The sequence below is a fragment of the Nipponia nippon genome, unplaced genomic scaffold (genome assembly GCF_047370975.1).
Source record: "Nipponia nippon isolate SJK-2023a ecotype South Korea unplaced genomic scaffold, ASM4737097v1 scaffold_2, whole genome shotgun sequence".
NCBI classification, from domain to species: Eukaryota; Metazoa; Chordata; class Aves; order Pelecaniformes; family Threskiornithidae; genus Nipponia; species Nipponia nippon.
Window position 1 is genome coordinate 4,050,335 of NW_028262336.1, and position 26,620 is coordinate 4,076,954.

The 26,620-nt window shown below is 48.5% G+C and overlaps 1 protein-coding gene across 1 annotated transcript; it reads left to right on the top strand.

The window, feature by feature from the left end:
- Nucleotides 1-17,902: 17,902 nt before the first annotated feature.
- On the top strand, nucleotides 17,903-21,540 carry NHLH2 (nescient helix-loop-helix 2). The gene is made up of 2 exons (XM_087758134.1): nucleotides 17,903-17,918; nucleotides 19,994-21,540. Exon 2 carries the CDS (start codon nucleotides 20,015-20,017, stop codon nucleotides 20,468-20,470), a length of 456 nt encoding a protein of 151 aa, XP_087614260.1. The 5' UTR covers nucleotides 17,903-17,918; nucleotides 19,994-20,014; the 3' UTR covers nucleotides 20,471-21,540.
- The last annotated feature ends 5,080 nt before the right edge of the window (nucleotides 21,541-26,620 follow it).

Consider the following 26,620-nt stretch of genomic DNA (forward strand, 5'->3'; position numbering starts at 1 on the left):
GACAGGGTTTTGCTTGACAAGGAAGATGTGTTTCTTTCTCCTGCCTGCCAAAAGATGACTGGAATGCCCAGTTTGGAGCAAATCACCAGAGCGTTACCCAGGGAATTTTCTGAAATACACAATAATGGAAATCAATATCCCATAATGATGTTACACAGGAGTACAAGAAAACTGGCATGTTTGGTGTGCGTGACAGATTCTGAGTGGTTGATTTCTCTGTTTTGTCTTAATTGCTGTGGATTACATGACCATATCCTCAGGAACAGAGCGCAGAACACTTTGTTTTGGGTGACCATAGTTAGGTTCCCAAAAATCAAGAGGCACTGAAACAAATATGGCCTCATCTTCAGAGCTCCTGCACATCCATAAGCCCTCTAACGTTAGCTGCTGTGGAAAATAAATGACATTTTTATTTAGAAGGTAGGATCTGAGAGATTAATTTTATTCACTCAGGTGTAAGAATATAAGCCACTGTGCTGGCATAGGTAACAAACAGTGCTTGTGGGGATTCCTCTTGAAATGACACCCATGATGGACGTTCATCAGGCAGAGCTCATTGTTCTTGCTCTTTAGATAATGGTTCTTTTCCCACTGGCTTAACTGGGAGAGGAGGCAGATTTGCCTCACAAGAAAGTACTTCCCTACAGCTTGTTTTCACCTATCCTCATTTCCAAAAGCCCAACCAGCCGGTCTGTGAGCCATAAGGCTTCAGCAACTATGTGGAATGCACCCTCCACCTTTTTTTTTTTTTTTCTGTTTTCATCCAAACTCGATGTTTTCCCACGACTCTGCCTCCTCATCCTGCATCTCATTTTCCACCTGCACACTTAGCCCAGCTATCCCAAAAGACTGTGACCATTCCAGCCTCCTCTATGCCAAAAGCCACCCCTCCTTCAAATATTTTCTCAGAGCTTTTCCAAGTCTTATTTAACCAACAAGGCAAGAAAAATATCCTTACTTCATCCCCAGGCTCTTGAACTTAGCGGCACCAGCTCACAAAGGAGGACAAGGACAGATTCAATTTAAAGATCTCCAAAATAGCCTTTTTGCCTAGTGAACTCATTGTAAATACCTGATTTCCACAGAGACAAGAACAAACTATAAGGGAGAAAGTGAAAAGCAATAGCAATAACCCTAGATAGGGGCAAGAGGGTTTTATTTTGAGGAAAGACTATGTGTGGGAAGAGTACCTAGCTTGGCTAGGCAGCGACCAAGGGAGAGCACAGCCTGCAAGTATTCACAAGTACAAGGAAAATATTGTGGGGGTGCAGTAAGGAACAAAACAAGAAAGCATACAGGACATAGCAGTAAGAAAATCTGAACTGGACTCTTAAAGATAGAGTTTGCCAACGAGTGGGTGGCCAGGCACACAAACCTGAATCACCATGTGCGAAAGAGTGGCGGGCACAGCCTGATGTCAGTGGAGGACCCTGGTGGCCCACGTAGCGTGGTGGCACGGTGTTACTAATGAGGGGTGTAAGAATCCATTAGCTTCCTGGGAAAACCACTCCTGCTAACACTCCCTGAAAGAAAATAATCACCTGCATCGAATGGAACAGTACTGAAATGCTTCTGAGTGTCTGAGTGATGCTATGGCCTTTTATCAGGCTGATATAGTAGTAACAAATCAGACAAACTTTCGAGCATGTATGCCCTCTTCAGGTCTGACACCAGGTAGGGTGCTGGAGAAGATCTCTTGAGGCACCTGTCTGCAATTCCAAGTTTTGAGGGTGTGAGAGGCACTGTTTGATGGAAAAGGCTCCCATGGGACATGGAAGTCCTGCTGGCTAGAGTATTTATAACTAGGCAAAACACTAGTAAAGGTACTTTTGTTTATAAGCATATGCCAGGAGGAAAAGGGAACAGATGGGACCCCATAAATCTTTTCCACCTCTAGTTCTCATGAGCCCCTTTTCTATTTTGTATTGCCCCATGCCTGCATGCTATATACGTAAGCAGAAGGATGACCCTACTAGTATTTGTAAAATGTCACTTATGCCTATGTCTGGTTAAAGAAATAATAACACCAATAATAGTAATACTGGCTCTGAGGAGACCCAGGTTCTGGGCCAGAAGAAACAGGGCTTGGGAAACCTACATTATGAGCAAGAGTCTTCAGCTTGGGCTGTCCTTCTGAAAGGGGCAGGACAACAGACACGAGTTTTGCTTCTGGGTCTGGGTGGTTTTGTGTTTTTGTTAAGAAACTAGTTAGTTTTACCAGGTCTCTGTACTTGCTCAGCTACCCTGTTTTTATGACAAAAGGCCTTAGGCTAAAGAGCAACCAGGGCCACTTACTCCCAGCTGCTCAGGATGGGCCAAATTCACTAATTTCAAGCCCTTCTAGGTTTGTTTGCCAGTTGGCTGGCCACAATCATTGAGACCAGCCATGAAACTCATCTTTAGAGCCTTACATTTCAATACCACAAGTCCCAAGTTTTGTTTCCATCTCAAGTCAAAAATCATGCAGAATTCCTAAGTGTGAATAATTTATATTAGGGGATGGTGTGACAGCCAGTTAGATTAACACACTCAGATAAGTTTCCCCCCTCAAGGATGCTCGAAGCTCAACATGACTTGATCTTACTGCTAGGAACTCTTTTTTCTTTTTTCCTTTTTTTTTTTTTTTTTTTACCTTCTCCTTCCTCTTTTCCTACTCCTTTCTTCTTTCCTTCCTTTTCCTAACTTTTCCCATCTTTTCCCTTCTTCCCTCTTTGCAGTACACTGTCATCTTGCCTTGCCCTTAGTTAGTGCAAAGCCCTGTTTTATCTCAACAGAGCAGGATTCAGAAAAGATGACCCGGAGTGGGTGCTCACAGCTCCCAGACCTCTTTCAGACAGTGCTTAGCCCAACAGCTCTTTTCCTCATGCAGCTTTTTGTCAAGGCTGCTCTGGATTTGATTCTCCCCAGCCTTCAGGACTGCATCCCACCAGTTTGATATAGTGCAATGCCAATTATTTCAGCTGTGACATGTGAGGATAAAGTTGTGGGGGAGGAGGTGGAATAAGTCCCTGAGAAATCACACTGGCCGGATCTTCAGAAGCACTGAAGAAACTAATTCCCTTCAAAATCAATACTGCGATGCCGTTGAGGAATCAAAGCAATGTACTTGAGCGAGAACAGAGCTGAATATACCTGTGAACAAGTGTCCTGATCACGTACACCACGGTGCCTGATCCCCTCTCCCTTGCAATATTACAAGTCATGAGGAAATTAATTGTAGTCCACAGGGCAGTGCAATCATAAACCACGGGTAAATGAGTGGAGAATCGGGGCCAGTAAAAATATACTCACAGTGATCGAAACACTCTTTGCCAGCCCATTTTTTTCCTCTTCTATTTTTTGTCTTCTCCTCTTCATGCTTAACTTCACTTCTCAGCCTTCCTAGCACTATAATTATTATTATTGCTATTATTATTATCATTGTTGCTTTGTGGGCTGAGAGTTGCAGATCTCAAGAATAAAGCAGATGTCAGCAGCTCCGAAGGATCCTATTCTATTACACAGCAGAACAAATGAGTATGTCAAGGAAGGGCTCTCCAATCTAACAAGAAAACAGCACAAACAGACACAAAATAAATACAGAAAGAAACCCTGCGGGGACAGGCAGGCTAGTTCTGATTAGATATTATGCTAACATGATGCCTACTTTCTACGCTAACAGTGTTTTAATACATTTAAATGATACTGGGGAAATAAGTCATGAAATAGGAGAAGAAGCCTTCATGTCAGAAACGATTAAGATTATCCAAGGGGGCCAGACTGCCTCTCTCATGGAAACGCGGCTCATGGTGTGGGATTATGAATGTAGCCCAAACGATATTTACATAGAGAGCCCGACACCATCTCATTACCTTTGCCAATGATTGCTTTTCCCAGCTGCTGGAAGAGCAGTCCGGCTGGTGAGGAGGAGGCCAGCATCAGTCTGCACCATGGCAAAGTCTCAGCCTCTGCTGAGGCTCCAGGAGGTCCCTGGGTTTTGCAGGGAGATGCCACGGGGGAGATGCCCGAGCAGCCGTAAGGGGGGCCAGAGCCAGCTGCCACATTGGTGCCCGCACTCGAGGCTTGCAGAGGGTGCATGCCCACCTCCAGCTTTCCTGCAGAGGGGCCACGAGCAAAGCTGAGCTCTTTGGAAATACACATTTCCAGAGCAAGATCATGCTCGCAGTCCTTAGAGTATTCTCCCTCCAAACCTTCTGAGAAGGGAGGAAACCACGTCTTGCCTGACTCAACCTGTAGCCTTTCATCTTCCTCTTCTCCCCAGCTGCCTCCCCATGCTTCCCCATCCCACAGACAGGAAGATGTCTTTTCTCTCAAAGGACTTGCATAAAAACCTGAATACACTTGTCAAGCTCCATGCAGTGATGTTAATGTTGTTTGTGAAACCACGGCCTTGGGAGACCCTCCATCTCCCAAGTCTTTGCAGCCCTGGTAAATGGCTATTTATTAGCTGCAGCCCATAATTTCCTTCCTCCTGTGACCCATCCTGTAATTGTTCTTGAGATGACAAGCTAGGAATGAAATGTGTCCTCATTTTCCAGCTATAGAATATAAAATATGGATATGGGCATGAAATCCCAAATCCATCAAGAAAGCAGAGACTTCTCCTCTTAGGACGTAAGGCTCTAAGGACCCAGGGCTGGGCTGGAGCCTCCATAACTCCTGTGAGCTGGAGTCTGCTCAGGCATAGAGCAATGATACCGATCCCAATTACCAGTAACTTGATTCACCCAACTGCTCTGACAGATGAGCTACGACAAACCCCACAGCAGCAGTTTAAGAACTTCCTGGTGACCTTCCTCCCATTACTCCCTTTGCAGATTCGGCAGATGGGAATGTGTGTCCTCCCGTGGCTCTGCCATGGTGGAGTCTGGTGCATTAGCTTAAAAGCACTGAGACACCAGATGATGAACTGGAGCTGCTGAGACTTTCTGTCACAGGGGCAATAACTTGTGGCTGATGGACGAGGCAGACAGCTGGATATGAAAGTAGCCTAAACTGCCACAAAAAGACTTGCCAGCTCATCTGTCAACCCTAAGTGAGCGGTGAATCAAACTGCATTAGCTTCTGCTCAATACTGCAGAGCAGCAGTTGTCAGGAAGATCCTACCCAGTACGCACAGCGGGGCAACTTACAACTCAGTCCTCATTTTAAGAGACTATGGAGAAAGTGAGCAGAGGAGAGACTGTGTGGGAGCAGAGAAGAGGACTTCAAGATGGCCTAACATATAACTTTATTTCTTTAAGCCTAGACCCGGTATACAAACAAACTATGGCTGATAGCAAGCTAGAGTCATTACCGTCTAAAACCAGCTCGGAGGTTTCATTTTGTGGAGCTGAGGACTTGGGGATGCTGTGCTGCATAAATGCCCCTACTGAGACTACGGCTACCACCAGCCTGTGGATGAATTCCCTTGGGAATGTTCCCCAAACACTGAGGCCAGTGAACGACAGCATCGGCAGACCTGGGAGCATGATCCCGTTTGGTTTAGCAGAGCACCAATAGTTACTGCTCTGTCCTAAGCCAGCTCACGGAGGTGGGCAGGGGCCTGTTCTCCTCCTGGATACAAACTCCTGACATCTGAGCCTTGGTGGAGAGAGGATTGGATCATGTTCCCATCTGTCCTCTACCAGATTTCTTCTGTGCCTGTAACTCACCCATACCCCATCTTCCCTTGCCCATAAAGTGAAGCTATTCACCTTTTAAAACCACGTTGAGATCAATGGGTAGAAATCTTCTCTGTGAGCAGGTGGTATTACACTGAAGTCATTCAACAAGAGTTTCTTGGGTGCAGCCCTGACAGGGGTAAGAAAGGCAGTTGAAGTGGAGCTATGCGAGGCTGAACATTTAACTACAATCTGCAGAAATGGAAACACCTTCTCCCCCTCAGCCTTCAACATCAGGCACTCTTCACCACCTGGAAATGCGTAAGCTTGCTAAGCCATGTGGGTTTTTAAGTGCTTTACAGGGTCCTACTATGACCTCTAGTCTTGTTAAAAATCTTGTGAGTAAATGTGCACAATGAAATTACACCCCATCAAAAAGATACATATCTCATAGAGTTTTGACCTCAGAACACCACATACACATTCAGACTTCTCTGCATCTAACACCCTCCAGACATATTTAAAAATTCATCTGAAAATGAGGAGGGCTAGAAGCACTTTTTAAAGGGAATGCTGTAATTTTACGTAATCATGACTCCAGAAGAACTCCAGACTCCCTAACAAGAGATAAGGCTTATCCTAACCCTGCAGAAATTAACACATAGGCAACAGAAGAAGGAGTAAATGATAATGTGAATTATGACGTGCAATTTCATAGGCATGCAATTTTTTCTGCTTTTTTTCCTCCTTCTTTATATGTAAGAGTGTTCTTGAGAAGACAATCAGAAAAAATGGAGCCTGAGAGGATTCTAAAGAAGCAGCCTCACAAATATGCCTATCTGAATGCATAACTATGCATATATATATATATATATAAAGAATTATTGCCCTAGGAGGCTTCAGTAGAGTTCCTATAAACATCAGACATTGTCCTAGATACAAATAGGAATGGTCTGAGTTCACGAGGAAATCCTGAAAAGATAATGGAGGTTATTTTATCCTACAGGGAGGCTGTGTTCTTGGCTTGGACTGAGCCCTGACCAGCCAGTCTTCTTGGTAAGTCTTCCCTTCAAACAAGAGACCACCCAGCCAAGGGGTTTGAGAATCATTTACGATGAAGAGTAACAAATAACAGCATGGGAAAACAAAGGAGAAAACAGAGGGTGCAGGCAGGAAAGATAACTGTGGGCAACCGACATTTCATATGGAGAAAGATATGAGGAAACACATTCAAGAAGAGAATGCATAAACAAGTCTAGAGCCTACAGCAGGAGACAGAGGTCAAAATTACAGGAATACAAGGAGAGGAACATCCAACAGTTGGTGACACAGCAGGTTTAAGTTCAAAGAGGATCTCAAAAATCAGGAGGGCAGTGCTACATAGCCTCAGTGGGATGGGGGCAGGTGGTCAATGGAGATGACTGAGAATGCAGAAGACCCAACACCACCTTCCATATGCTCAGGACTAGAGAGCCAGAGGTCTGGAGGCTGAGGGAGAAGCAGCTGCTGGAGTACAGAGGAGGTTAAAGCATGCACAGAGATGGAGCCTAGGATATGGTGTGAACCTCTATGGGAAGGGAATGGCTTTTTCAACACCTGATTGTGTTCCCCGGAAATATTTTGTTAGGAAAAACAAATTGTTAGGCCTGAGTGACTTCTTGGAGTAAATCAATTTGCCTCCTTTGCCAGGAATGACCATACAACTCACAGGAGCCAGTGTAAAGCCAGTTACAGCTGGCCCAAGCTATGCAAGGGGAAATCAATTGGTCAGTCTGCACACCTGAATGCTCTGCATGCTAGCGATATCCTTGCTGCTTGTTCCAGGCATTAAAGTTGTTTGAATTTTCATTATGCTTTTTCATTATTAATCAGTTGATTTTAGTCCCTGTTTACAAGGCAGTGAGAACACAGGGAGTGAAACAAGCCAGAGACGGATGCGAGGAAGAGCTTTACAACTTCCTCTGTGCGAACATAATTAGGGCTGATCCTAATTAACACTGTCCTTCCTTTTCCCAGCAGCATTCATCCAGGGATCTCAGACACACTCACCTTGCTTCACACTGTTTCTTCTGGGTTAGGTTAGGAAACTCCCCCTTCCTGAGAACAGAGCTGAGGCATGGAGAGGTGAAATTGTTTGTTTGAGACCACTTTCTGACTCCGTTGTGGGTCTGGACCCAAGAACGGCCTTCTAAGAAACGCTTCTTCTAACCAAAGAAGTCCCGGCTTCCTCTTCCTCCAGTATCACCCCCAGACACCTCTGGACCTCCCATCCAGGCACAAAACTACTGGGAAGGAAGGGTGAACAAGCAGCCACTTTGGGAGCTGACTGTGCCAAGCATGGAAAGAAAGGGGATACGTGACATAACGAAAAGCACCATTATGTCACCGTATGAATCTATGATGCATCCACATCTTGAAGTGTACATTCTGGTCCTATCCCCACCCCAAATGACATAGCAGAACTTGTCGTAGTAAAGGAAGGGCAACAAAGATGGACAAAGATATGCAGCTACTCCCATGCAAGTTACTACATGGATAAAGTAGCTTGTAACTACATGGACTTGGGAATTTTGTGTCTGGAAAAGAGACCGCTGGGGAGAAAGATATGATGGGGTGTACAAAAGCAGGAAGAGTGGAAAAGCTAATGCATGGGAAGAGAAGAGCTGAGAATGGTTGTTTATTGTTCCTAGAAATCAAGAAGTAGGAGGCAAATGAAACACAGCATGTTCAGAACAAACAAAAGGAATGGGGTCTCTGTGTGTGTGTGTGTGTGTGTGTATGATTTAAAAAAAAAAATTTGACCAAATTAATGGAAAACACATCCTTCAGGGATTGTTAAACCCCTCGAACCACTTCTGACCCCAGGAAATAAACAAGTCACAGTTTGCTAGAAGACAGGAGACCATGCCTGGTGATGTTACTCACCTTGTTCTCACCCTCCTCCTCTAAGCCTCTCTTACAAACCAGCGTCAAAATAGGGCAAGACAGCTCTTTGGCATGGCACAACAGGGACACTCAGGTGTCTTTAGGCTAGCGAGTAGCTGTTCTTCCACCTGCCTGTCTGATTAAACTGCTTCTGAAGAGTGCTTACCTGGTTACCATAGGCCACTTGCAGTATGAGGTAAGCCTTAAAATGACATTTATGACTGCCTGGTTGCTCGATGCCCGTTGTGTCACTCCTACAGACATGATCTTAAACTCTGAACTCCGTTTCGTATTGGCATATCTTATTTTCAGGTTGCAACACTAGACATTCGCATCAGCATCTTCCAGAGGGCTCAGTGCACCCATCTGTGAGATGCCCAATACTGGCCATGGCTGGGGAATGGACACTGAACTGGGTGGAGGACCTGGATCCTCCAGTGAGGCAGTCCTTACACTGCATATATCACTTGGCAGGGTTTTTCTTCCCTGGGCAGCTGGCCTAAGCTGTGCAGTTGTGATCACTGGGTTTTGTTTTACAAGTTCTACTTCTTCCAAGTGAAGAAAAGAGCCCTGGGGGCTGGGGTACGCGGCATCAATGGAGGGAGAAATATCTGCTTATGGAATGCAGGTGGCTTCAAAATCTCCTTTCTTTTTCTCCTTTTTCACAAGAAAGAGCATTCCCCATGGCTACACACACAGACATCAGATTTTAAAATAGCCAAGTTCCACCTCGACTGTGGGGGAGTGAAAGACAGAAGACAGATGCATTGGCTGCCAGCTAGACTTGACATCCACTTTTTCTTTCCTCACCCTGGCAGCCAGCAGTCGCACACATGTGCACAGGTAAGGTCCTCGGTGGCAAAGCACACTGTGTCTGTCTCCCCCTCAATTCACTGACTGCTGCACCCCAGCCATGTGTGTTTGGGAGCTGCATAAGCCCACGCACCCTATTTAGTACGCCAGGCATGTATCAAAATCACCAAGTTCCCCCTACTTGTCCTGCTTAATTCACAAACTACTCACTAGTCATTTGTGTGCGTGACTTGTTAGCGCCTTGCAAAGGTTACCGTTCACATCTCTGTTCCTGGCTTGTTTTGTTAACTGCTTTAGTGCCTGCTCCACACAGCCGCTTCCCATGGCTCCAAGCTATATAACAAATGTGTGCGCATGTGCATGACTGGTCCTATTTGCAGACCCTGGCCCAGGTCAATGTAAGGTGATCAGCCACTTTCAAGGAGCCAGGCCTTGGTCTTGCTACCTTCCCCCCACTCAGGCAGTAGGAAATTCCTCCTCTTTTCCCTAACTGGCTATAATCCACCATTTATACTTTCAACGAAATGCATTCATTGAAAACATAAGGCACTACTGCCCACATACTCAACACTACTCTTCATGTACTCATCAGCAGTAGAAGCCACAGTAATACAACAAACTTGCTTAATTTGTTTGCAAACATGCTTACAAGCATCTCTTTACACATTTACTTAAATTGCATGGCTTACAGAGAACTCCTTGCCATGGGAAATTATGGATCCTGAAAGTTTGCGTGAATTCAAAAAGCAGCTTGACAAATTCATAGAAGAAAAGTTGATCCAATGCATTAAACTGCAATTAACTGGACGTCAGGAGAATATTTGGAGGAAATATCACTGTAGCTTTATGTTGTTCTCACAGGTTTCCCAGGCATGCTCTTCTGGTCGCTGCTGAAAACAAGATACCTTTGGTCTAACCCACTGTGGCCATTCTTGGGCTCTTATATGTGTTTTCTGTCATTTATGATTTCTAATACACCTGTCCCAGGAGGATCCAGGCTGCATTAGAATCTTATAGACCCATTGAAAAGCATGATATGTATTTCTTGTTCTACATTCAGAGCTTGGCATGCTAAGCATCTCATTTCTGGGCTAGGATTATGGACAGGAATAATGGGAAATATCCCAGAGCAGAACCACCTTAAAAGTAAAGCAGGCTTAGTCTCTTTTGCATGATGACAAGGCATTCAAACCTGTTCAGTTTAACAAAAAGAAGGCTGCAGAATTGATATGGGCGCTACTAATGAATACTGACCTAGGAAGGACTGACAGATGTCTGGATTTACTCAGGCATGTCTTCTCTTTCTGCTAGAAATGTTTGCCCAGGTGGAATTTTCCCATTTGTCCAAAATTTCCAGACGTCTGGTCGGAGCAGCAGCAATAGCTGTAGCTAGGCTCTGCATGACGGGGAAGTCCAAGCTAATAACTGGTGCACGCAGGCATATCAGCTGTACAGCACACATGCATGCACAGCTGTTTACAAAATCCCTAACCTAAACCTGATAATATGATAGCAGAGAACTCTTAATCCAGGGGGCCACGATATAACAAAATCCCACAGCTGGATGCTGAAGGTGTGCATGCTCATTTTCCATATCGGTGTTTTCAACAGTGGGGAGAAATGGCTGGTGGAGTAACTTACCAAGGATCATGGTGAATCCTCTACCACCAGCAGTGTTTAGACCAAGCACGAATATTATTTCTGAAAAATGCATGCTCATTCATACAGGGAACAAACGGGGAAGGCCTGTGGCCTTTAACCTGCCGAGAGATGCTCACAGTGGTCCCTTCTGCCTTTAAAAACTCCGCATCATCCTTCATCTCCCGAGACACCCTATCCTCAAGAGAGCTGTGAATATTAACTAATGTTGCAAGGATGATCTTTGGAGATGTCAAAACAGTATGGCAGTGAAGGGTCCTAAACACCCTGATGGTGGCACCTGGCTCTTTACAGTAGCAGCTAGAGCTTGATCTTAATGTCACAGGCTCGTCTAGTCCAACAGGCAAAGGAAAAGACTGGACTGAAAACAGAAACCAAGGGGCATGAGCCAAAGGCTGCAACTAGGTAAGAAGAATTAGGATTTTGCCCAAAAGCCATAGATTTCAACCATTAGCTAGCCTGGAGACTACTGATTTAAGCATCGCAGCCGGTCCCAGAGACAGTCACGCTCACACTTGCAAGAGAGCAGCTGAGAGGGCCAGCAAATGCTCGCAGACCTCAGCCAGGGTGGCCTCGCATCCAGACCTGCTAGCCCTGGTCCCTCTGTTCGTGGCCGAGAAGGGAAACTCTTTTTTCACCTTCCCCAGTTGAAGGCTGTTCCTGCCAGCAGCCTCAAAGCTCCCAACCCATTATTAAAACAGCCTCAATCCCACTGCCTAGAGAAAGCAAACATGACCAGCGGAAAACAAAAAATATCATCCAAACGTCCAAGCAAACCACGAGCAGAGGCACTGAGCTATATCCAGCACAGATTTTTCAAAAGGACAAGGATTTTCATGGCTCAGCGTTCTAATTTGTTTGACCGTTTATTTCCAAGGAACACATCCAAGAGTGACAAGCTCCATTTATTTCAATGGGCAGCATATGCCAGCAACGTGAATGGTGTATGCTATAAAAGAGAATGGATGTTCTCAAGCCTCCTGGAAAGCTGTCCTTTCGACAGATAGAGGACATGTCGGTAATGGAAGTACAGCTCTGCTCTGACAAGCAACACCATAAAAGCGGCGTTGTGGGTTCCCGTGTTTGATGTCTCCCCATGGCGGCCCTGTGAGATTTGCTCAGGCTGCAAGCGAAAAACGATTTTCCTAATACCTGGCCCAGCACTGGAGAGGCCAGCTGTGTTCTTTTGTTCTTCTGCTTTGCCAGGCCAGAAGGACATCTTCTTGGGCAAATGGCTACTCCAGGGTGTTAGTGCTGCACCCTTGCAGACTTCCAGTGGGTACGTGCCAACCCAGTCTATTCTCACAAATGACATTACCTTCAAATGATCGTGTCACATGAATCTGAGATGTTCACACAAGCAAGTGCCCCCTTTCCACAAAATACCATCACACGGCAGCGCTGTTTTCAGTCTTGTCTCTTCTGACTACACCCTGAAGACAATCCTCTTCTGAATCTTGCCTTTCCAAGCCCGATCCCACCGGCCCCTGAAAAATCCTGGATTGTGAGTCTCTGTTGCAGATTCAGCATTACCTATCACTTAATATTGTTTGGTGGCCTGTGACGCTTTGCTGTAAGTCTCATAGCAGTGGGCAGCTTTTATTAGCTATCATTAATGAATTAGCTAATATTAGTCACATGCTAGGTTTTATCTAGTGAGCAGTTCTGGTTTTATTGGCTTGTCAGTGAGCCCTGGAAGTCAAAACAGAGTGATTTTCTTCTTGCTTTTCAGTGAGATGGTTCCTACAAAGGTGGGATGTGGTGGTTTTGTTACTGAACCTTTCTCTGGCCACCTTTCATTCTCATTAAACTTCTGAAGTTGCTGGGAAGGAGATGGGAGTTGTGTGAGCTGCAATCCCTTCCACAAGAAATCAGCTCCACTTCTCCTATGCCTCTAGCCCTGTGAGGTAAAGAAGAATAGATACTCGTGCCTCCCTTACAGCCCTCCAGTGTGGCAGAAGGTAATCCCAGATTCTCCTCCAGGAGATGCCTGTCCACTTGTGCTTCAAGATTCGGTATCATGGATTTAGTCTGCAGTAAGGCCACAGCCATAAAATGCCCCTGGACATCCACTGGACAAACTGGAGACCCTTGTTATGCCTCAGTTTTTCCTATTCACTTTCCCTTTGTCAGGTGCAGCTCAGAGACTGTGGTTTCACCTTTTATGGAGAAGCCAAACCAATGCTATTCATACCATTGAGATCACCTTTGATACCATTTGGGAATTTCAGCTAGTCTTGGTGTCGTTGAGGTACTTGCTTAGTGAAGAGACCAACCATGGGCTTACACTTGCCACGACTGTATTTGAGGATACAAGTCATAAGGTGGCCTTGCATTTATGCAGCTTCCATTGGGACCGTACTGATTCCCAACATGCAGGTCTCCACTTGCATCAGGCTATATTCTAATAAAAAAGATGCAGAGACCTTGAGGAAGAACTTAGTCATCCCTCCTTCGCCAAAATGGAACTGGTTTAGTTTCCATCAGCTGCATTTTTGCCTCAGAATTTCTGATCATTTCTGACGACCTCCACATCTGGGCCAGTCGAGCTCTGGAGTCATACAATCATGGAATTGTTAAGGTTGGAAAAGACCCTTAAGATCATCGAGTCCAACCGTTAACCTATCACTGCCAAGCCCACCACTAAACCATGCCTTCAAGCACCATGTCTACCCGTCTTTTAAATACCTTCAGGGATGGAGACTCAACCACTTCCCGGGGCAGCTTGTTCCAGTGCTTGAATAACCTTTCAGTGAAGAAGTTTTTCCTAATATCCAACCTAAACCTGCCCTGGTGAAGCTTGAGGCTGTTTCCTCTCGTCCTAACACTAGGGAGAAGAGACCGACCCCCACCTGGCTACAGCCTCCTTTCAGGCAGTTGTAGAGAGTGATAAGGTCTCCCCTCAGCCTCCTCTTCTCCAGGCTAAACAACCCCAGCTCCCTCAGCCGCTCCTCACCAGACTTGTGCTCCAGACCCTTCACCAGCTTTGTTGCCCTTCTCTGGCCTTGCTCCAGCACCTCCATGTCCTTCTTGTAGTGAGGGGCCCAAAGCTGAACACAGTACTCGAGGTGCAGCCTCACCAGTGCTGAGTACAGGGGCACTATCACCTCCCTAAATCAGACTCTTCCTCCAAGCTTGACTTGTGGGAGGCAGGAGAGCTCTCCACTGGGAGAATGTGGCCCTGCCTCTGGGCTTTGTGGTTTTCTCTGCTCAGAGAAGAGCCAGACCGTCAGCTCCAGCATTTCTGTCTGGCTTTTTAGGGCTAAAGATACAGAAGCTACACCCTGGCTCTTGCGGTTGGTGTGAGAAGGTTGGTGATGTCGCAGCAGGGCTGTTTGGGTAGATGCTGCAGGCCTGGCATGCCCAGGGGAGGGCGGGAACCTCTAGATTTAACACGTCTGGGAGCAGAGCAGTGGGGTAATCAGATCCCAGTGGCAGTAAACAGTGCTTTATGAGGGGTCAGAAATGTCCGCTCATAACTGAAGGGTATCGAGAAGCAACTGCTCGGTCTTTTCCTGGAAATCAAAAATAAAAAGCAAGCCATGTGATGACAGCATCTGCAGCAGAGAGCAGGGTGGCTTGCATGAATTAGCAGCTTGCTGGCTGTTATCTATGGCAGCCTTAGCCATCTACTTGTTCCATCAGCTGCAGCTTCTGTGGGCTGAGGCCTCAGACTTACGCCTTGAGGAGTACTGCAAGCCAAAGCCCCCAGTCCTAAGCCACAGACAAGTAAGATCTGGAGAAGGTCTCCTTCACATCTTCCTCCTTGAAGCGTGGGACAGTAGTCATTTGGTGGAATGGGACCTCGGGTCTTGCAATGTGGAGCACAGTGACCTTGAACTGCTCAGATCCTGATCTCCAAAGAGCACGTGTGAGGGTTAACTGAGAGCTGAACTGAATGGGGATGTGCCACAGCCTCGGCGACTTGCATCTGAATCTTCCTGGCGGGGTAGCTGAGGTTTTAGTTACTTCTCTTCACAGTGGCAAAGGGGTTTGCTGTGTTCCTGTGCCTAGGAGCTCAAACACCCCTCCAAGCACTGATGTAACCCCCCTTTCCATGCAAACCGGGTACCTCAGAGCAATGCCTCCCTGCTCTCTTCAAGCTTTCAGGTGGCTTTCTGCAGATTTGGGAAGCCCCTTGTCAGGACTGGCGGAGGCGGGCTGAGGGCCCGTGCCTTTGGCACCCTCCCAGCCAGAGGCTGCACTGCATTTCTACACTCCACCTTCCATGGTGGGTCTGTGACAAGCATGTCCCATGGCAGCCAAGCATCACCTAGCCAAGCATCTCCAGAAGCTCCGCTGGGGCTGTATTGGATATCCATGAATCCAGTCAGAGCTCCTAAACAAGTGACAGCCTCCTGCTGCCTTGGAGACCTGTTGTGGGCAGGGGAAGGGAGAGAAATTCCCACATTTCCCTGGAAGAAACGTTCACAAGGATCCTCTTGCAGGCATTTCTTTTGCTAGTGGACCAGGTGACATGCAGGGGGATTGTATTCTCTGCCAGAGTCTCTATAATTTTCAAAAAAAATTGACAAAACCCAAAATTATTCAGGCATGTTACTCATTTTTGTTAAGGTCCTGTAAATCATATCAAGAGCAGAACCTCTCCCCATTCAGAAATCTCCCCGCCTGTTGCATACGTTACTGGATGAGCCATGGGGATGCCTGCAAGTGTTTTCCAGCCACCTCGCCCCCAGCCCCCCTACTGATGGGACCCAGGGAGAGAAGTGGCTCTGGCGAGGCCAAGCACCCACAGCGCTGCCGGTGACCCCTACCTCACCCCCCCTTCCCACTGCCCCTTTTTGGGGGCTCTGGAGAGAGCCTGTCAGTGCAGGCTCCCAGCGGAGAAAAGTCCCCAGGGAGGAAGATGATTACACTGAGAAAAGTGGCCCCCATTTGATGGGATCTGTGGGGAGGGAGATGGGAGAAAAGGGGATCAGGGTGGAGAAGGGGGGCTGGGGCAAGGTGGCAGCAAGAAGAGTCCCCTGGGTCACAGGCATCCCCCGGCTCCAGCGCGAAGGGGCCTGGCTCCATCCAGCCTCTCGTGAGCAGAAAAGCCACAGACCCGTGGCCGGCTCCCTCGCCTCATTGTCTGTGTGCCGGAGCGGGGAGGCGGGGGGCAGAGGGACCCGGGGGGGAGGGGGGGTCCTCTCTGCCCCCCTGGCTCCGGCAAGGCCGTACATTAGGATTAGGGGTGGGTGGGAGACAAGGCAGGGGGACCGCAAAAATAAATGCACTAGAAAAACAGTCTGTCGATTCTCCACACGCTCGGTGTACATGATGCGGATTGATGTTTAAAGCTTATTTATTAGCTTGCATGCGAAATGCCAGTGGTGTTTTTCTAGATCAGTGGGTATCCAATATTTTTTTTTGGGGGGGGCCGCAACGGCGGTGGGAGCGAGCGTGGCTAGAGACTGTATATCCAGAGGCTAGGGTTTATATCATGGGCTGCTTTCAACTGTTATAATTTGTGGCACAGATTCAGCGAGAATCTGATCTGCTGAAAATATTTGGGCTGTGAAAACTCCCACACTGTGACAGATGTCAAGTCCAATTAAGTGACTCGTGTCCAGGTTTCTGTCCAATAGGCTTTCCCATTAAATATCAATTTAAGAGGGAAAAAATGCCGTCCCCTTTTCTCCGAGCCTTTATCCCTTCCCACCATCTCTAGGCTAAACCCTGCGGTACCAGGAGCGGATCCGCACGCTGTCTGTCTGTCTGTCTCGCCCCTGCCACCTTCCGCACCCCTCCTTGGCTCCTTTGCCACGCCGGGAGGGGTGGGAGGAGGAACTGCACTTTCTTTTTGTGCGTGTGAGCGTACCTTTTTCTGCACCGCCGTCCTCTCCCGCAGCCGCTCTGAACCCACGCCGAGATTTTTCGTTTATTTTGGTTTTTTGGTTTTGTTTTGTTTTTCTTTTCAGCGTTCGCATTTCTTTCTTTCTTCTCAGTCGAGACATGCAGGAGGAGTTAGGAAGCTCAGGGACGGATGGGGGTTTCGTTTATCCTTTTTTCCCCCCCCCTCGCCAGCTCTTGAAGGACCAGAAGAAAAACTAAACCAAACATTTATTTTCTGACGGCCTCTCCCCCCCTCCTCCTGCCCCTCTCCGCCGGACCGGTGAATTAACAAAACCGCACGTTACACCCCCGCCAAAAAAAAAAAAAAAAAAAAAAAAAAAAAAGAGGGGGGAAAAAAAAAGAGAAATAAGAGAGAAGAAAGGAGGGAGCGACGCATTGTTGCCCGTGCCTGCGCGCCGGGCCGCGGCGGAACAAAGCCGGCGGGGCCGCGCCGGGCTCCGCGCTGCGCGCAGCGGGCGCCGGGCTCCGCGCCCCGGGGCTCCGCGCCCGGCCCGGCCCGGGAGCAGCGGCGAGGCCGCGGGGGCGGGCGGCGGCTTCGGCGGGGCCGCCGCGGGGAAGGAGAGGCCGAGGGGGCGGGGGAGAGGGGACTAGCCCCGGCTTGGTGCTATCGCCGCATCCCTTTTGTTATTTATCGCGATCGGAGGAAGAAGAGCGGGGGAGACGGCACCTTCCAGAGCGATTCCCCCCACCCCAAAACCGAGCAGCAGCTGCCGGGGCGATGCAGCCCGCTGCCCCGAATTAACGGGCGGAGGCAGACTTTGACGGGGAAAACGCTTTTTCTCCCCTGATGCATCCTAACTAACTTAAGTTGTTATTTATACTCCGCAAACAAACACGGCGATAACATCTCCCATCTCTGGAGCGCTGGAGGCCGCGGCGAGGGATGAGAGCTGCCTTTCCCCAGCCGAGCAGGACACTTTTCCGCTCGTAATTCATTTGATTTGATTTTGATTTTTTTAATTTTTCCATGCTCCGCTCCCGGAGGGTCATTTGAACTGTAAAGGAATCGCCGAGGGGGCGAGGGGACCTGGAGAGAGAGGCTGTCCGAACGACTCCGCCGAGGTAAGCAGCCTTAACAATATATCCCTTTTCCAGGTAGCACGGGAATGGGTTTACTAAAATAATAATTAAAAAAATAATAATTTTAAAAAAAAAGGCCTCTTTCCGGCTCGGCTCGCCAAAACCCCCCCAAAACCCAAACCAAACGGGAAAATTCAACGCGCACCGCAGAGAAACCTTTAAGCAACTTTCTCCAGCAGCCACCTCTGTAATTGCCCTTTTCGTGCAGCCGCCCTGCAAATCCTCCCTCTGCTAGCCAGCTTTCGCATAACCCCCCTCGCTTGGATCTCAGCTGAAAGGTGATTTTTTAAGCCTTTCCTTTTTATTTTTTCCCAAGAAATGGGTGATACCTGACCTGCGCGCTGGCCGGGTTTATTCCCTACCCCTGCCTTGCGGGCCTGAGGAACGCTCCTTATTAAAAATAGAAGAGGAAGCGTTTCCCATGGCCCTGGCAAGCGGTGGCCCTTTCCCAGGGAAGCAAGCCCTCTCCTCTCCTCTCCTCTCCTCTCCTCTCCTCTCCTCTCCTCTCCTCTCCTCTCCTCTCCTCTCCTCTCCTCTCCTCTCCTCTCCTCTCCTCTCCTCTCCTCTCCTCTCCTCTCCTCTCCTCTCCTCTCCTCTCCTCTCCTCTCCTCTCCTCTCCTCTCCTCTCCTCTCTCTCCCCCTCTCTCTCCCCCTCTCCAGGCCTTTCTGAGCCCCAGCCCAGGAACTATTCCTCCTGCCCATCGTTTAATGTATTATTATTATTGTTGTTGTTGTTATTATTATTATTATTATTATTATTATTATTATTATTATTATTATTATTATTATTATTACTACTACTATTATCGCCTTGAATTCCTTCTGCTTTTTCCCAACCGGGTCTGAGACCCAAGGAGGGACTTTGCCTGCAAACTTTACATGGAAATACTTGGCGCTATCTGAAGGGGGGGGGCAGGGAGGAGGCGAGGCACCCCCTCCCTCCGGCTGGCTCCCCCACCTCGCTCCGCACCCCAGCCGCGCACCCACCCACCCATTCGTGTCCAAGGTTATTCACCGCTCGCCTGATGTATTGTTTTATGACATGCCGGCATGTCCACGGACGCGCTCGGGTTTGTGTTGCTGTCTACATGACAGATGGTGCTCTGGGAGGCCGCAAGGAGATACGATTCAATTTTCTTTTGAAAGGCACGTCCGCGCTTATTTATTTATTTAGCCTCTCTTCCTCCCCCCCCCCCCCCCCCCCCCCATCCCCTTTCGCGCAGGGAGGGGAGAGGAGGGAAAATTTAAAGGAATGGAAAAGTTCGGCCGCTGCTTTGGGGTTTTGTTTCTTTTTGAATCCCACGCTTAAAAACCGGCGACTCTGCGAAAATCCCCATTTGATCGCCGGCGAGCTGCGCTCCGCACAAATAGGTGCAGGAAAGGGACAAAAATCACGAGAAAGAGCAGGAAAAAAGAAAGAGCGCAGAGAAAAGAGCGGGGGGAGAGCCCAGATCCCGTAGTCTTGATTGGGGAAATCGATTGCCCCACTGGCCTTGTTGTGTTTGGGGAGCCTTGAGCTGTGTGTTTAGAAACATCGTGTCCGTAGCCCGCATCCCACGGAGCGTTACCGACAGAGAAATGGTTAAGCAGAGCTTGGCCGGCGAGGAAATGCGATATTAAAATTGGGGAGGGGGAAAAAAAAACCCGACCTGATATTGAGCCACTGGATAGTAGGTTGTTTGGAAAAAAAAAAATATTCTTTTCTTGCTTTCCGGGCCTGTTCCTACAGCCCAGCAAGCACGGGGAATAACGGGAGAAGTGTTTTCCGCCGAAGCTGCCGCCCAGCGCCGGGAGCGGGGCGGTGAACGGCGGGGTTTGTCCCCGCTGCGGCTCTCGTTGTCGCTCCCCGAAGGGGCAGGGACCCCCCCGCCCCCGCTGCCGCCCCCGCTCTCCGCGGCCCCGGCCGGGCGGAGCGGGGCTGTGGCGGCCACCGGCGGCGGGGACGGGGCGGGGGGACCGGGATGTCGCTGCCCCTGCCCCTCTGCCTCCCCGCCGGTGCCGGTGGCGGCGGGGCCGGGGCGCTGACCCCCCTCTCTCTGCTTCTCTGTCCCGGGAAGGCTCCTCCGCCCCCCGCCAAGATGATGCTCAGCCCGGACCAAGCTGCCGACTCCGACCACCCCTCCTCGGCGCCCTCCGACCCGGAGTCCCTGGGCGCCGCGGACGCCCAGGCGCTCAGCTGCTGCGTCTCCGACCCGGAGCCCGCCGAGGGCGGCGGCGGCGGCGGCGAGGGCCGGGGCGGCGGCGGCGGCGGCGGCGGCGGCGGCGGCGGGGAGGGCCGGGGCGGGGGCCGGCCCGGGCTGCACCCCCCGCCGCTCAGCCGGGAGGAGAAGCGACGGCGGAGACGCGCCACGGCGAAATACCGCTCGGCCCACGCCACGCGTGAACGGATCCGCGTGGAAGCCTTCAACCTGGCCTTCGCCGAGCTGCGCAAGCTGCTGCCCACCCTGCCCCCCGACAAGAAGCTCTCCAAGATCGAGATCCTGCGCCTGGCCATCTGCTACATCTCCTATCTCAACCACGTCCTGGACGTGTAGCGAGCCAGGGAGCCGCCGGCCGCCCCGACCGCCCCCCGCCGCCCCGGAGCCCCCGCTCCGGGTGGGGGCCTCCCCGCAGGCGGGCCCCGCTCCGGGGCTGCTCCCGCAGGCTGGCCCAGAGGCCGTTTTTCGGAGAGAAGTGTAAAACCGGATTGTTTCTTCAGGCTGTCAAGTGCCCCTTTATATATATCCAAAAAACATCTACTTGTGACCTTAAACGTGTGACCCATGGGTGCAGTTAAAAATAACTATTTTTTATTTATGGTAGAAGGAGTTGACAATTTATTTTTTTCAAGATTTATTTATTTTTCAGAGTGGTGGCAATTTTACTTTGGATACTTTGTGCCAATTGGTTTCTATAGTCGGGTGTTTACACTTTCTCCTGTGGAATATTATGTTTAACTTTATGAGTGTTTGTTGGGATCGATACAGTGTTCCTTTGCCCCCCTTTTTTTTTCTTTAATTTATTTTTTCCCTCTGATTATATTGCACTTGTGCACGACAAACCCCCCCTTCCTCCCTGTTTATAAGCATATTTTATATATATATATCAAGGCATTTGTTCTTGACCCTTTTTCTTTCTTTCTTTTTTTTTTTTCATGTGGGATCGACAACCACTAGCACTTAACTAGGAGAGTTTTTTTAAAACTTGTTGTTATTCTGATCTATAGTTATGTCTGAAAAGTACTTTGCAAATCGTTTATAAGGGAAGTAGTTTCTTTGTGGGTGTATATGTGCGTGTGTGTATACATGCATGTGTGTGGGAGTGAGCCTGGGCGTGTATGTGTGTGGTATATTTTTAGGAAAGGACATTTTTCCTAAAAAAAAAAAAAAAAAAAAAGAAAGAAAAGTAAATCCAGGACTGCTTTCCTTCGTGACAACCAAAAAAATTCTATAACCTGAAAATGTTTCATGTTCTTTGCTGTGAATCTCTTAAAACAAGAAGCGCATTTTAGGGACGAAAGAGAAAAAGAGAAAAAACACATCTGCTATCCAAAGATTTTAGTCTTTTTCAGGGTTTTTTTGTGTGTCTCTGTTGCTTTATATAATGCAATATTTTGTAGTGAAAATAGATAAATCTGGTTTCTATCTGATGCGTTTTTCATATCTCTCATGAATGGTGAGCTGTTTTGCATATAAATAAAAGTATCAAATAAATGCTGTTATTTCCTAATTATTTTTCCCTGTTGGTCTTTCTATAAGATGGAGATGCGATGCCCTTACGAATAAGGATTGCAAAGCCTTCTCGAGCCGTGCGTGGGAAAGCTTCAACAGGTTACCTCGGGAGGCTCAGCCCGCAGCCCCGCCACCGCAGCTCCCCGCTCCAGCTGTTTGCAGCTGGCCGCGCCGCCCAGACGCGCAGGGGGCACAGAACCGGTGCTTTCGCTTTCTCCCGGTCACGACTGGCATCTGGTCGCCCATTTCAAAGTTCAGGCTGTAAAATCAAATCCCGTGCTCGCAAGCACCTCTTTTGCCACATCGTTCCTCGCTACGGCCGACTTTGCCACCAAAACGTACGTGTTTCGTCCTGCCTGAGTGCACTGGATTTTCTTTCTCTTGTTTAAATCCAGTTTTGATCCCTCTCTGGCCAGGTCCAGTTCTACTGAAACCAAGTAAAAATCTTGCGCCCTTTCCTTATTTTTGAAAACCTCAACCATGCTCCTTTACATAAGGCTTCACTGCCAAACCTTGTCATTTGAAGCACGGCACTGATACGGACTCAATAACAGACAGTTATTACCTGAGTAACGTGAGAACTCTGTGCCATCTCATTTATTAAATCCTTTTCTTGTTTACCGCAAGGGGTTAATTTTACCTATAATTTGAATATCGCCATTGACTCGGGAGGCTGCCTGGTCCATTGTTACTTGCTGGAGAGATAAAACCCTTCCCCCCCTCCCATTTTTATGGCTGACACTTTGCACAGTGGTTTAATTAAGTGTGGGCTTGACCAGCTGAAAAGCTCCATGCAGAAAACCTGTCAGAGAGGCTGTTAATTCCACTTTCTACCAATGCACGCTTCCCGCGTCCCAAGGGAGCACAGGCAGGTTTGGCTGATCGATGCACAGCTTTCAAATCCCGCATCTTTTGAGGCTGAAATAACTCCACCAACTTTGGAGCTGGTTTTCTTTGGGACAGGCTTGTTTCTTAGCTTCTGTCAACATCTGGACGCTGGGTCAAGTTTGAGGCTAATTGCCTGAGTGATATTATAAATCCTGCCATCCAGCGAGCCTTTGTGCCACCAACATTCGGGAGGACTTAGTTAATAAAAAGCTTAACATATTAATTCCTTCTCAAATGTGGAAGGCACATTTTAGGGAAGAGAGTGCTCTGCATTACCTTACTGTAAAGTACGGTGTCTGCAGTCGCTGGCGGTTGATTCAAGCCCACGGAGTATGGGACAAGGAGGTGTGAAAACCCAGTGTCCCCCCTGCCCACACTGGGGGTGTTGCAAACACATCAGGTCACCGGTTGAGGGACGCTCAAGCTAGGTCCCTGCAGGGAAGTTTGCTGCAGGCGTGGCAGCGGTTATTAGCCCAGTGTCTCGAGGCCCTAGCCACGGGACCCTGTGCCCAAGTGATGAGCTGGTGAGCCCCCTGTGTTGTGAGCATAGGAGAGCGTAGCGTGGAGATGTCTGGGAAGAGCTCAGGTTTGGAATTAAGAATCTTCCCTGGGTCAACCCATTCCTACCATCCCCTGGGACACCGGAGAGGCTGCTTGCGCTCAGAGAGAGGGCAGGAAGGGCTTTGCTTTTGGTGGCATCCACAGGATTGGGTCTCAAGGTTAACCTGCAGAAGGGTCAGGGCACTTGACCTGAAGGTGTGTCCTTTTCTTTCAAAGGTTATCTGATGGAAGAAATTGCTTCTCTCTACAAGCCCTGTCTCACTTCCTTGCTTGTATCATCGCACCACCATGACATCAGCCCAACCACTTCTGTTTTTCCTGCTGGCATCAAGAAGCAAAAGCATTCTCATCTAGCAGTTGATGACTCTTGAAAACAAAACGTAGGTTTTGTTTTCATCCCACCCCTTTTTTTGTTCTTGAGAAAGATCTGAGTAGTCTGTACAAGCTACAAGGCCAATGCAATAAAAAGGCTGCATGGCTAAATGCTCAAAAGTCTGGATTTATGAAGAACGGATAAACAACTTTAACTTCACCTCATTGCAAGTCTGCGTTAGGTAGCAATAAAGTCTAATTATATAATCAAAGTTATGTTGCCTACGTCTACGTTCCCTCAGTGATGCAGGAATGAATGACCTTGAATGACAATATTATAGGAAGAATGGTGTGGAACTGCTCAATGGAAGTTTATATCATACGCAGCCAATACAACATTTGGCAGGGAAGAAACACAGAGTTAACATTTCCTGTTTTTTTAGGGACTAAAGCTAAGATTAAAGCCACATTCAGATACCTTTCTTTCACATAAAGAGGAGCTCATCCTACAAACCATGAAAGAAAGCATGCTTAAAGACAGCGAAGGCAGAGCACTACCTCTGGAGCTTTAGCTGAGGCTAAAAGAGGTGCTTTAAGCCTGACTCAGCCCAACATATAAAACACGGCATGGAAACCTCCAGCATTCACAGAGAGGAAGTACTCCCAATGGATAGATATAGAATATCCCAGTACGAGGGACATCCAGCACGCCCTTAGCATAAGGTGATAGCACCTCTTATGGCACATTTGCAGACCTGTATGAATGTGCACAGACATGGGGCGCAATACGCATTCACATCGCTGTCATTGGGAAACAGGGCATCTAATGCATTCATCTGAACCCTAGAAACAGATCCTGACCCTGATACAGCGAACGAGGACAGAAAGCAAGCCAAAAGCAACTTCTAAACATATGCGTACTGATTTCCACGGGACTGTACAGCTAAGGGGGAACTGTTTCTATGAGTATCATATACTTTCCTAAGAGATTAAAGGATCTAGAACACAAAATATTCCAAAACATAGACTTGCAGTTATGCTGCTATTAGATATGCATATATAAAAGGAAGGATTTCTAAATACAGACCATCACTCACCCGAAAATTGCATGGTACATGCGCTTTCAGGATCTCACCACTCACTGGCCACAAAATAGTGCCTTATTGCTTGCATTAGAAAGGGGGTGAGCCAGGTAGGATATTACAACTGCTACTTACAGCAGAGAAATTCTGCGGGTCTTGGATGTGATTTGATCTCTTTGCTGTATTTCTAGTGAAGAGTGTGTGCGCGCATATGAGAGAGAGAGAGATTGGGGGGGGGCAGCTGAAGAGGACACTGTATATGAAATTCAACAAAGAAATGAATCTTTTCCATTATAGAGCCATGAAGAAATACCAGTGACATTCTATCTATCTATTCTCGTATCTATCCGTCTAGCCATCCTGTAACCCAATTAACCCAGCCCTTTTAGGGTGAATAAATGTGTTCTAATATCGCCATTATTTTTCAGTACTCTCAGTTTATTCTCTAGGGTGGGACAGATCAATAACCACAATAGCAACCGACCCAAAAGGAAAAGGCAATCTCTTGGCACTTCTTATTTATTTCTTCAGAGGCGATTTTGTTTTTCCTGCCTCTTCCCCTGGTGATGGATTTTGCCTTTCCTGCCCAGAATGGCCGTGTTGTTTTATCTTGGGCTCTATTTGCATGTGGGCTTCAGATTCGTCTTTGGCTCCTTGCACGGTTTGGGATGAGACCCTCCCGTCCCCAGAGAGGGGGGCAGGTGTTGCTCCAGTCGAGCGAATGGAACCAAATTACAGGACCGTCTGTCGCCTCCTCTGGGAGCCGGCGGAGGGAGGGGAAGAAGGGGAGGGGAGCGGGATGCCGTATGACAGAAAAGAAAAGCAGAACATCATACTGAAGCCGATAAGAGCTTGAAAACATGAGTCACCCCAGCCCACAGCCCCACCCAAAACCAGGCAGCAGCCACCTGAAAGAGAAATGTCAAGAGCAGAGACAGAAATAAATTGAGTCACTGGGCTGGAATAACTCAGGCTTAAAATGAAAGAGAGCTCAGACCCCGTCTAGTTTCAGACACACAAGCGCAGGCACAAAGTTGGGCCAGCCAACGCCGCTTTTTTCTCAGCTCCCTGCTGCGCGCTTTGATGCCTCCCCTCTGTCCCCCCAGAGCAGGCTCCTTCCTCTGCCCGCCACCGCTCGCCACCAGCTCCTCGCAGCCCAGCTCCGCAAGCAGCTCCTCGCCTCCCCTCCTGCCTCGCCTCCCGCCAGCCGCTCCTCCTGGCCTCCCCACAGCCACCCTGCCCTTCCAGGCCCCCGGGAGCTGCAGGACTGCAGAGAGGTCCTGCTCCTCCACCACTGCCAGCCCGTGCCCTGCAGTGCGGCCGGTCCTCGCTCCCGTGGGGAGCTGCTTGGTGCTCCAGCGCAGGGGCAAAGTGAGAGGGCTGGGCTCTCGCTTCCCCCCTAATCTGTGCAGACTTTTACCGAATTGGCCTGAGAGAGCGGGTGATGTTACAGGAGGTACACTCTTCTCACACCTACCTGGCTGCTTCAGGCATTCTTAGAAATTTAATACAAAAAATCCCCTTTGCTTTCAGTGCTTTTTCCTCACAAGCTTTCCTACACACACAGATTTGTGTGCGCAATGATAGCTCTCGGAGTGGCAGAGCACAGAGTGGCTTGGAAAGCAACAGGTGACAGTTGTTCTGCTGTTCCTCACCGAAATGTGATGATCAGAGAAGAGAAAGCTGCTCTGGGGAGAATTCAGAGGAGACCTGGGAGAAGGCATGAAAACAGGTGTTATTAGAAGTGCTTAAAGCAAAGCAAAAGCAGCGCAGGGTAAAGAGAGAAAAGCAGAAGAAGCCTCTACATAGGTAGAGGGCCCACATCAATCACGGACTGGGCATAACACGAGGGATTTTGCATGAGGGTGGTGGGGTGTACAAGTCAACCTGGGGCACATGCAGGTGGAGCAATGAGAAAAAAAGCAGGTGAAAAGACAGGCCAGAAACATGAGAAAAGATGGCAGCAGCAAGTGTGAGGAAGGGGAAGGATACGAGCGGCTGGGTAGAGCTGTTAGTATGGGAAGATGGGAGAAGACGCTCAGGCGAGCCAGAGGTAGCAGCTCGTTTGGGGGATTAGAAGAGAGTTTAATCCAGGAACAGACAGGCACCAGGCAGGCAGGGAGCTGGAAGA

Excerpts from the sequence above, each read along its gene's own strand:
- NHLH2 (XM_087758134.1), top strand. The coding sequence starts at position 20,015 with ATGATGCTCAGCCCGGACCAAGCTGCCGACTCCGACCACCCCTCCTCG.